Source organism: Lissotriton helveticus, chromosome 10, assembly GCF_964261635.1.
Source record: "Lissotriton helveticus chromosome 10, aLisHel1.1, whole genome shotgun sequence".
Lineage (NCBI taxonomy): Eukaryota > Metazoa > Chordata > Amphibia > Caudata > Salamandridae > Lissotriton > Lissotriton helveticus.
The window spans coordinates 23,302,769-23,314,875 of NC_136071.1; the positions used below are offsets into that span (position 1 = coordinate 23,302,769).

General features: G+C 46.2%; 1 protein-coding gene across 1 annotated transcript in view; it reads right to left on the bottom strand.

Annotated features, from left to right (window-relative positions):
- LOC144785787 (protein bicaudal D homolog 2-like) overlaps positions 1–12,107 on the bottom strand; it is a 140,251-nt gene that overhangs the window by 110,514 nt on the left and 17,630 nt on the right. The window contains exons 4-5 of the mRNA XM_078664597.1: positions 11,288–11,440; positions 9,199–9,618 (exon numbers count right to left, since the gene is read on the bottom strand). Coding sequence (XP_078520723.1) covers positions 9,199–9,618; positions 11,288–11,440 — 573 coding nt within the window. The remainder of the gene's footprint in view (positions 1–9,198; positions 9,619–11,287; positions 11,441–12,107) is intronic.

Below are 12,107 nucleotides of genomic sequence, written 5' to 3' on the forward strand. Positions count from 1 at the left end.
CTGTTTAGGTCTGCCGGAATGTGGTTGAATGTCACAGGAGAAGTCCCGAACAAAGATGGCCAGATGAGATCGTGTAGAACAGAAATTGGCATTTCCAAAAGACAACAAGCCCCATTGGTTAGGGATTGTCAGAGCAAATAAGCAATTAATCCGCCACCTGGTACAGCTTCCAGATAGCAAGCTTCGTCCTTTCGGTTTACCTAATATTTAGGTCTATGGCACAGTCAATATCCTGCCCAACATATTTGGACATGTGGAACTACCTGATAAGCCTTACATGCTTTTCTGAGGAACTGCAATCTTGTAATAGGATTTTTAATTTTTTTTTTTATGTTCTGATTACCTCTTGTATAGTACTTACACGCTAGAAACAAAGCACTATACAAGACTAAATAAAGAAAAGCCAATCCTTGTACAGTAACAAGGACAGATAATTTGTGATTAGAAATACTGAAGTTTACAAAAAAAAAATAAGAAATGCCAGTCCTATTGAAAGGGAGTCTGAAGTGCTTTCAGCTCTACATCAAACTACGAACACACACACCGTTGTTCAAATTATTTAGGGGGTGGATTCATGCTAAGCTGCCCCGCTGCTTGCTCTACGTCTTCTGTCCTTTCATCCCCAAACCCAAGACTGTCTACTAAGGCGGCACTGGTGGTCTGTTCCACTGTCCGTTGTTCCCCCAGTCCCCCACCTGGTCTTTGGACATCAATGCCTCACTCATGTTCTTTACATATTTATTTTTTGACTGACAGACTAATCTGCTGCGCTTACCGATAAAACGGATGTTCTGTTTAGACCACTCTTTCCAGATCACCTTCTATTCAATCTTTTCATTTTCTTCCTATTTTGCGTATCTATAGTTACACTCCTCTCATGTCCGGCTCTTAGCTGGGCATAATCTTATCTTCGGACACTGTCCTGCATCCTCTCCCAATCCACGAGGCACACCGTTCACCCACCCCCCCCAAGTATACTCCTTACGACCTATGCTCTCGTAACATCCCTTCTCTAGCTTCTTCTGTTCACTCTCTCAACTGCCTTTGCATCAAGACCCTGGCTTTTACATTCTCTTTGGTGTAGTTTTTTTTTATAAAAAAAATGTTATTTTTTACTACAGACCTCTTGTTTACCTTCTACACTAACCTGAGCGCGGGTGGGAAATAACTTTTTTTTTTATAACAATCCTGTTTTCTTAAAGAGCTCCTACCCTTTCTCTTCATGGCTGTTTTGGGCAGGGCATAATGTAGATTCCTGGCCGCCTGGTGGTGTTCTTGGGTTTTGTCTTTGGTCTTCTCCTTTTCATCTACACCATCTAGACTGCCTCAGAGTCGTTCCTTTGGACATTCAGCACACTTTGTGGAGACCTTTAGATCTGTCCATTATCACTATGGATTCTTTACTTCTCGGTCTCCAGCTGCCCATCAGTCTAGAGTGTCGTGCCTTTCCCATCATCAGATCACTTCTAAATCCAACTTTCTGTATTTTTTGTTCCTGGTTTCATCCCATTGGCCCCACATTCGCCTATACCAGTCCCCTGCTTCTCTCAGTCTGTTGTCTTCAGCCCATTACTTGGGGAGTAAGATGGTTTGTTCCTTCAATAACTCAATTTTTCTACTGGCTTTTTCAAATCTTCTGCCCTTGCATGCTACAAAGATTCTTTCATCTGTTCTCCTGCTCTTACATGGACTGTTGCTCTCCTAGAACCTTTCCCCTCTGTTACTTCATTTCCACCATGTACTGGTCTCTCAAAACCCTCCACAAGCTCACATTTGCCCGTACATTCACAAGTTTCCTCACTCACATCCTGTCGCACATTGAATGCCCCTTTTTGCAATGGTTACTCTACTCCCCTCGTGTCTTCTAGTCCTCCCCACACAAATGCCCATTTCCGTTCGTCATATCTGCCAGCCCAAAAAAAGATACTATTCCACTACCTAGTTATTCTGCCCGCACTTTACAAACGATCAGCTTTCGGAGGATCACCTCTCCTCACTAGGCTATTCTTGGTAACCTTTTTGACGTTCAGGTTATTACTTAATTTGTGTAATTTTGACCTGCCTGTACATCACTTTTCCAAAGCACTATAAATAGATTAAACATTGGAAGGGAGAACAGAAAAACAAGCATTGGAAATGCAATAGGTCTCGCAGCATTAGAGTTAGTGCTTTTAGAATTGTTTATGGGTTTTTTTGTAAATCTTTAGCATTTTTGTTTCCTGTAGCCAATGCTAAAGAATTTAAAAAAAAAAAGCCATAAACATTTCTAAAAGCTCTAACTCAAATGCTCCGAGACCTATTGCACTGTGTGAGGGCGAGTGAGGGCGAGTGAGGGCGAGTGAGGGCGAGTGAGGGCGAGTGAGGGCGAGTGAGGGCGAGTGAGGGCGAGTGAGGGCGAGTGAGGGCGAGTGAGGGCGAGTGAGGGCGAGTGAGGGCGAGTGAGGGCGAGTGAGGGCGAGTGAGGGCGAGTGAGGGCGAGTGAGGGCGAGTGAGGGCGAGTGAGGGCGAGTGAGGGCGAGTGAGGGCGAGTGAGGGCGAGTGAGGGCGAGTGAGGGCGAGTGAGGGCGAGTGAGGGCGAGTGAGGGCGAGTGAGGGCGAGTGAGGGCGAGTGAGGGCGAGTGAGGGCGAGTGAGGGCGAGTGAGGGCGAGTGAGGGCGAGTGAGGGCGAGTGAGGGCGAGTGAGGGCGAGTGAGGGCGAGTGAGGGCGAGTGAGGGCGAGTGAGGGCGAGTGAGGGCGAGTGAGGGCGAGTGAGGGCGAGTGAGGGCGAGTGAGGGCGAGTGAGGGCGAGTGAGGGCGAGTGAGGGCGAGTGAGGGCGAGTGAGGGCGAGTGAGGGCGAGTGAGGGCGAGTGAGGGCGGGTGAGTGTGAGGGTGAGTGTGAGGGTGAGTGTGAGGGTGAGTGTGAGGGTGAGTGTGAGGGTGAGTGAGTGTGAGTGTGAGGGTGAGTGAGAGTGAGGGTGAGTGAGAGTGAGGGTGAGTGAGAGTGAGGGTGAGTGAGAGTGAGGGTGAGTGAGAGTGAGGGTGAGGGTGAGGTATTGAGGGTGAGTGAGGGTGAGGGTGAGGTATTGAGGGTGAGTGAGGTGAGAGAAGGGGTGAGTGAGTGTGAGGTGTTGAGGGTGAGTGAGGTTGAGGCGTTGAGGGTGAGTGAGGGTGAGGTGTTGAAGGTGAGTGAGGGTGAGGGTGGGTGAGGGAGGGTGAGGGGTTTAAAATGTTACTCAACAAGTGATTAAATTGCATCCTAAAGTACGTAACAGCTTTTTACTAACAGAGCCCCTTCTATCACTCAGAGTAAAATATTTATTGAAAAGTTGCAATTTGCACTTAGCACAAAAAAAGTCTATGTGCACACTTATAATAAAAGGTGCCCCTCTTTTATTATGTGCATTCCGGTGATGATAAGGTTTTTGTTTTAAGCACAGCAGTGAACTGAAAGAATTTGCTGCAGTGGTGTGTTTACCAAAACATATGGTAATAGCATGCGAGATAGTTTGTTTAAACGCTCTCTCCAAATATTTGTAGGTGAAAGGTATAAATCCATACAGGGCCTGCCTAGCATTCCATCCTTTTGAAGTAGACAAACAAGAACCACGGCGTTGGCTAACAAGCCAGTATATAAGTAAAAAGCGCTTGTGTTTTTTTGCAGTGCTGTAACAATGGAAACGATTATTCCACATTACATTCGTACAGAATTCCACCCTAACAATTGTCAAGCAAAAGCTTAGATTATGGAGTGGCGTGTGTAAAATCATCTGTAATCAGGCTTATTACAATACGGAAGTTAAGCTCTTTCTTTCGAAAATGTAGCCTACTTTAAAGCTGTTAAAAAATGTAGCTCATGTCATAACAACAAACGTAACTATAGACTGCTTGGGTAAATTAACAAAAGGCACATCGAGTTTTCCCGCGCTCACTTGACACAGTCGATCATCGGACAGAGTATTCTGAAATAGGACAGCAGTTTCTACCTACGATTCTCAGGAAAAAATATTTAGGCCCAAAAAGAAATCCACTGAATTATCCATGAACTGCGTGGACGCTTCGTCCAAAAGGGGCCGCGATATTATCAGAGGAAAAGATGGAAGCCAGCTAGTCATATTATTTATGACAAGCCGCACGTGACAAGCTGAAGGGCAGGTAGAGGAAAAAAAACAATATCCCAACTGGTAATATTTAGGAGACAATTAAGTATGTATGCTAAAAGCATTACTAGTACCGAAATAAGGAGACTGAGAACAATTTAAGGACTTGATTTGTTATTCATCATATGTTAAACAAGAGGAGGGAAAAAAGAACAAATAAACAATTATACAGTTATGGCAGCACTGTATGAACAAATCAAAAACAACCCGATTGTACTTGGTGCTCAGGTATGTGCAGGTGACATAGGTGGCGACGCAAGTAACAGAAACGGACAGCGTGAGCAGCGCAAGGTGAGTGATAGTGTCAATATATACAGTGAAAAAAGTGGCTCAAGAATGAATTACAGAGGTGAAAGAATTTAGAGAGTTATTGATTTGAAATGAGTCATCATGGAAAACTGCGCCATGTCTTGCGCTGTGTTGTCGACGACGTTTCGATCCTCGTCAATTGGGATCGTCTACAGGACAAGATTGTGTTGTTTAGAGGGTGCTGTGGGAGGGAAAGGTGAGGGAGGGTAGGAGGTGCGTGCAAGACTATAGAGCGGCTCCTAGGTGGGCCGTCTAAGAGACTGCTGCGCATAAGAGCAGGGGGCATGAACACTACCAGGGTGGTGAAGTAAGAGCCTGGACATAAGGTTGTGTGTCAATTCTGGGGCATCTGGGTGAGTAGGCAATTGGTAGGGGAGCAAGGGCGGCCAGGTGGGGGGAAGGGGTGAAACACAGAGTGGCGAAGAAGCTCACGGTGGCTGTGCAGTAAGCGGGAAGAACAGAATGAAGAGAGTAGCCTCAACGTCTGCAATCACGTCATGGTAATGGGCTAGGAAGCCGGCAGGTAGGTGAGTCTAGAAGAACATACCGAGGCGGAATAGCGAGAGGCAAAGGACCCGAACTCGCGATGTGCAATTAAGTCAGACTAAGGGTGACAACGAACAGTTTCAAGGTGGGGGCCAGGAATGGGAAGTACAAAAGCCGTGGGTTAGTAAGGTCAAAGTGCAGGAGGAGGGATGTCGAAATCCTGGGGCTGATTCACTCGCGCAAGGCATAGTATCAGTGTGGCGGCATCTGGAAGTAAGCGCTCAAACCATGGCCAAGTTGTCGGACCGGGTGGGGTGACATACCGGAGCAGTGCGAAAGAGAAGTGGCCAGATGAAGCGCTTAGGCGGCAGAGTTACCTGGAAAAACAATGTAGATCGGAAGATCAGTAATTAAGGTGCTTCCAGTCGGATGGGCAACATCTGTAGTGGGGGAATAAAGGAGTGGAATGAGGGACGAGGGAACATTGGTGAAGCCGGGCGGGTGAGCTGGGGGGAGCGTGTAAATACCTGAATAAAGCGGGAGGCACAGCGCGGGCGATCGGTGCCACATCCGTGGACGTCAGGTGCTTCGCAGTACGGCGTTCCACGCGTTGTGGTAGAATACCTGGCAGAGGAAAGGGAGGGGAAAGGCTAAGGATAAGGACTGGTGGAGGACGGTCGAGGAGAGGGGGGGTAAAAGAACACGGCGGGCTGTGTACCTGAGTCAGTAGAGGAGCTCTCATGGAGTCAATCCAGGGGCCGTTGTTGCTTCGGCAGGGTTACTGTGGAGCCGGTCGACAAAGTTGAATACCAGGAAGTGGTGTGTCACGAGGGGTGTGATGTGGTAGCAAGGGGCCAATCTGGATGTGGTGAAGGGGCGGGGCCGGGGAGGGGAGTGGAAAAAGGGGAGCCTGGCTCTGTATAACAAGCAAATATTTTATTCAAACTGCTGAAGTAAAAAAAACTCTAGCAACTGAATAATATTTATGGAAACAACAAACCTTTGCAAGTCGATGGTTTTCATAAAGTTGTTTTTAAGGAGGGAAGAGAGGGGAGGGGGGAGGAGAAATGCGAGACGGCGGGAAGGGTGCAGACATGGCGGGGAGGGGGCGGAGCGGGGGAGAGGGTGTGTGTGTTAGGAGGGCATTGCGAAATGTGAGACGGCGGGAAGGGGAGGGGGCGGAGCGGGTAAACAAAGACGGACGTGCACGCGCTTTTAAGGTCAATGCGCATGCGCATAAGCTCAATGCGCATGCGCATTGACCTTAAAAGTCACGGGCACTGCAAGGAATCGCCACGATTCCTTGCAGTGTGGATAAAGAGTGGATAAGTCGCAATACTCTCGCTTGCTCGATGCGCATGCGCATCGACAGGCGAGACCTAAAAATGGGAGAATGTTAAGCCCTTACTAAATGATAGTAAGAAGGGTTGTGAAAGATGAGGCAAGAGGACATGGTTTAACGGAGTAGGTGAATGGGGAAAAAGTCACGAAGTGCACATTTAATAAATAAAAAAAGTTTTAAAAAAAAATTGTAATAGGGGTGGAGGGGAATACAAGTTTATTTCACTTTTGATCAACAAAAGGAAAAGACCCTTGGGTTTAACCAATACAAAACTACTTACACAAAAATAAATTCATACCAATGTCAAAGATCAGAAAACCCAGTGTGTAAAAAAAATATATTGCAATAAACAGTACAGTTTTATTTATTCAAGAAGTTCATTTGTATAAAAAGTCATTAAAACAATGGGAAATACTACAAATACATAATATCAAACACAATATTTCACTTTTGATACCTAAAAAAAAAAAAAAAAATTAAAGTCCTTGCGACTTTGGTTTCTTTTTTTTTAGCAAAATACCTCAATTTCAAGGCTCCCGAGGGTTGGTGCCTTCAGTTGATAGTCTGGAAGGCAGTGACTCCATTAGAAGGAAAGAAAACCCAATCAAGGGCCACCCTGCCTTTGGGAAATCCCCATGATTAGCCACCCAACAGTTCCCAGGGTGGTTCTACTATTGGTTCTAATGTTCACCGGCTGACGCAAGCTCCAAGATCTGCAGAACACGTTGCCCCAGTTACTTCCCTATGAGTGTGTGTGTGCATGTGGCATGCCTGAATCAGGAAGGGGACACCAATGAGCTGACACGCAAGGCCTTCTCTTCTCACAATTACCAGCCACAAGAGCCATTCAAGCACAGAGACGAGTCAGTCGAGAAAAGAAACCACAGCTGCTTTTACATACAGAATGTATTTGTAACAGGTGCAGTACTATAACCGGTGTGTTTCCACTGACCACTCCTGTACAGATGGATTAGAAGTAACATGATCTGCTGTCCTCCATGCAGCAGGCTAGGCGGCTTCCTCAGGGTTCTGGAAAAGCCTAGTCTACTTTGGACAGATCATCATCTTGCTACTTAACTCCCCTCCCCCGCCCTCCAATCTGAAAGTACAAAACGAGGCACCATTTCCGAGGCAGCAACAGCAAGCTTACAGCCGCAGGCCCAAGTGTGCACTCGCTACCCAAAGACAAACACTACCCCATCCTGTGAACACTCAAACTACAGTGGCCCTTGAATACTGCCCCAAACGGTGCCTTACCCACTCCCGGCCAGTGACCATGCTTGAACTTTTTAAAGATGCTCATGCCAGTATAAATTTTCCAAAAATGGAAGAAAATGAATAAAAATCAATTTATCTTAAACCAATCAAGAGAATGGGTTGTTAATCCAATATTAGTGTCACACAATTGAGCATTTTCCAAAACATTGTGAAGCGATAGTAACACACCCTCCCCCCATTTGACACGTATAAGCACCAGTCAAAAGCAGCCTGATCACTAACACATGCACCCACACCGGCACCAGAACACCTATAGGCACGGTCTATGTGGGGTCCTCGACCCATGATCCCTCAGAAGGACGTCCCTTTTTACTAGCTACAGGCTCCAGATTCAAAAGTGAAATGTGCCAAATTCTTACCTATGGAAAATTCTATATACCACTATATTACAGACATGGCTACTTGGGATAAAGTCTCCATTCGTGGCACATTCCACTCTAACATGACAAGTCACTGGTGGAAATGTGACTCTGCAGGACACTAAACCAGGCAGTTAGGAAAGCAGTACAGGACTGACAACTGTAACCGGGGAAAATGTGTTCATATGAACAGACGTTTCCCCTTCTATAGCCAACTGAAACAAAAACAGCGCATCTGGTTTAGGCACGGTTTAAGTTCCCTTTTTCATTCCAATATTGCGGAGTTGGACTCTAAAATCTCGCCATCAGAAGGGCGCAGAGGAACTTGCTGCTTTCATTTGAACACAGACCAGTAGAGACCCAGCCTTTTTTGAGATTTCAGGCACTATCTTATCGATCTATAAATAAGTAAAAACAGGAGTCTGCGATTCAGAAACTTAGTAAATAAACAAAAGATTTCCCTGTTTAAAAAGATATAAAGAGCAAATGCAATAATCAGCAGGTGGAAGGTGAACTACCATGCACACCAAGCATTCCCATAATTCTGACTCTGGAATCCAGATCTCCGGCTAAGGCAGGATAGTCCATGTAAAAGAAGAACTGCTCTACGCCAGCTTTACAGGACATCACAAGATAATGGACATAGTATTTATACTGCCAAGGTTTCAGCCTGTGTCCTGAATCTCCTCAGGACTACTCCAAAGCAGGTGTACCAGCAGAGTATCAGAAAAGCTGTCAATAGCAACAAAGCTGCAGTCGTAGACAGGGGCCCGATGTCCGTCATGCAGCGGACACAATGCAGTGACCACTGCTAAAAATTCCACAAATAGGACCCTGACAGATGGCAGCACTAACAAACACCTTAGTGTTACCTTCGTGACCTCACCGTTTTAGGAACACTACAAGTTATAGTAAACGGATGGGCTGTGTTTTACAAGTAACCAATTAGGTGTAAGACCACGCCCCATCTCATGCCGAACAGCGTTCTCATTGGTCAAGAGGGGGTATCAATCCATTTTACGAGTTGGGCTATTTCCAAGTCAAACCCTGGAAACACTGCACATGTCTCTGACCCATCGCACAACAATCCTGACCAGAATCACAAGTAAAGATGTTAAGGCGGGGGGACTGACACTTTCAAAGCACACCGCCAGCGGACGATGCTGGATTCGGTCACATAAACAGAGGATTAAAGAACTCATCTCAGCAGGGTCCAAGCTCCCGAAGGCCAAACATGGCTGCCACCAGGGCCGCTCACACGCAAGCGAGAAGGTGTGAAGGAATACCTGCATGAGCTGCTGCTTCAGCTTCTGAATCTCGGTCAGGCTCAGCTCACTGAAGAGGTCACACGCCAGGCTGGGCGCGGGCTGGTAAATGTCACTGTTGCGGGGAGTGGACATGCAGAAGTCCCCGTTGAGACGTCCGAACCCGCCGCCGTTGTTGTAGCCACTGTCCAGCTCATCCTCGTTGAGCTCGTCCAGGTTGACCTGAAAGTTGCCAAGGGAGTCGTAGGTGTTGAGGAAGCCGGAGAGCTCGCGCCGCAGGTCGTTCTTCTGCTCCCGCTCGCTTTTTAAGGTCTCCAGGGCCTCCTCCAACTGGTGCTCCGAGATCTCTCGCAGACGCACCAGCTCCACCACCTGCCCGTTTAAAAGCTCAATCTCCTCGTCCCTCCGCTTCAACTCATGCTTCAAGCCTTCAAATTCGACCTGGAAACACAAAGGAGATAGTTATTTCCGAAAAGCTAAACAGATATCACAACAAACAGCAGCCAAACCTCTGGATGCAATCACTCTAAACCCCAATTCGAGATTTTCAGCAGTCTCTTGAAAACAAGCCCTTTCAAAGACAATAGGACTTATATTGGCTGCAACAAAAAAAAAAAATCTTTAATTATCTTTCATCCAAATATGAAGCTTACAGTATAGGCCCTGTATGAAGACAGCAACAAAAAAGGCCATACAGAGCAGGGAGAACAGCGACGTCTGCATCTTTTCTCAAAAAGCACCTAAACCCATGTAAGTAAACAAAGTGCCTTACAAGCGCCAGCACATGCGTCATTTCAGGTGAGACCTAAAGTAGTGTATGGGGGACTGCGTTTTGGGGATGGGGCAGGATAAATTCTCAAAGCAAAAGGTGCCCGCCAGACAGAGGGCATTAAACAGTACCCCAACATGTATAGGCGCAGTAGGGTGAAGGCAGGATAGAGTTTAAGAAAAGGTGGGAGCGTGTTCTGCCGGAGGGGAAAAAGGAGTCACCATGCAGGACCTTCACCACGCAGGTTAAGAACATACATTTATGTAACTTTAAATTAAACAAAGGGAATAGGAATGTGTAGTAGTAAGGGGAGGTAAGCATGCCTTGAGAGTTCGGGAGTGGGTAGAGGCAAAGCGAAGTATGGGTCATTTGGGGTTTTAGGAGTGGGTAGAGGAAACCGGATGTAATAATTATTTTAGGGGTAGGTAAAGGGGAAACAAAAACCTTTTGAAATCACGGCATTGTTCGATGACGAATAAAACTTCTAAATTATAAAGGAGATACTCAATTAAGTAAATGTGACAGCAGCAAATGTTAATTCAGAAAAACATACTGTCTGGCACCTTCATCAGTTAAGGAGACACGGTCTAATTCGCAGGTTTCAGATATTGGGCACATGCAACCATGTTTAGTTATTGTTTCCGTTCAGCTCTTAGAAATATCCGGAAGTTCAAGCTTCAACTCTGATAGTTTCAAACAATCCCCCCCCCACCCCAAACGCAATTAGAGGGTAAATAGAAAATATATCTACGATAGTCACAAGTGCCACAGCGCATGCGCCGTCTCAGCCAAGAACTAAAAATACAGCTCATCCAGCAGTTACCCTGAAGGCCCATGCTATGCGGGACACCTCGTGAGCTATGGCTTCCAACGTATTTATAATCAAGAGGCGTAAGCAACATTTTAGCATAAGCCCGTTTGTGTGTGTATATATATATATATATATATATATAGAAGTGAGCAAGGCGGAGGCTTCCGCCGAAACGCGTCTTTATGCAGCTTTGGAAATAAACTTTAAACTTTAGTTGAACTCATGGAGTCGGTGCCATCCTTGATCGAGAGGAATTGTGCTTGGTAACATATATATATATATATTTTTTTTTTTTTCTTAGCTTAATGTGCAATAATTTGATGCTTCAATTAATTGGAAGTGACATTGCAAGAAAAGACTGCTTTGCTATAAGCTTGAGTGAGTCCCAGACCAAGGGATGCGTTACGTTTGCACTCATTTCACCAATGCTCCCACACTGCCCACCAAGTGGCATGCTAAAGAACAAGGAGTCTGTAAGACAGGGCAGCGCGTGCTGTAAAGAGCTGATGAAACGGGCCCTTATGCCATACCTGGCTCTCCTTCAAGGCAGAGACCTGCTTCAGCAGGGACACGTTCTCCTCCTCCAGCTCAGCACAGTCCTGCATCTGCCGCATCTCCCGGATCTTGCACTGTTTGATCTCTGCACGAAGCTGGGCCTTGTCGGTCTCCAAGCTCTGGCACTCCTGGAAGATGGGACACAGCCGTGGGGAAGAATGAGAAGACCACATCAAACAGATGCATGAACACATACACCACTTACACCATCACACCCGCCCATCTGCAGAATTCTGTCAGTCACAAGAGAGGCTACAAACGTTGTGCTTCAAGCTGGTCACCATCTCCATTGTTCTTATACGTCCTAAGGCTAGAAAAAAATTCATTCATACCATTAGAGGAGAGCAGAGGGAAGCGCTTAAAGCCTCCCCCACTGTTCCCAAGAATTAATATTCTCTAACGCAGTTCCCATTAGCACCACTGATTTCTCAGGTCTCCGAGGATAAAGACCTCTCGCCCTCCCACACATCAATTAGTTAGGCGTTGGCGATCAGACTTTTAGTTACATTTTTTTGGGAAACAATTGCGCCCTTATCAATATTGGAGAAAAAAAATGAATCAAATGATTGGCTAAAAGCAAGGTTTATGGTCACAAAAAGTGCACATTACTGCAGTCCCTGAAGAGAAATACTCCGTGTGTGGATGTGCCACTTGCTAAAGGGGGTCACACAACGGCCCATGATGAACAAAAACATGAATGTAAGCAACAGACCAATGGATGACGAGGGCCGCTGAAAGCCCCCCCAAGTATACCACACATAAATATATATATATATATATATATATATTTTAGTC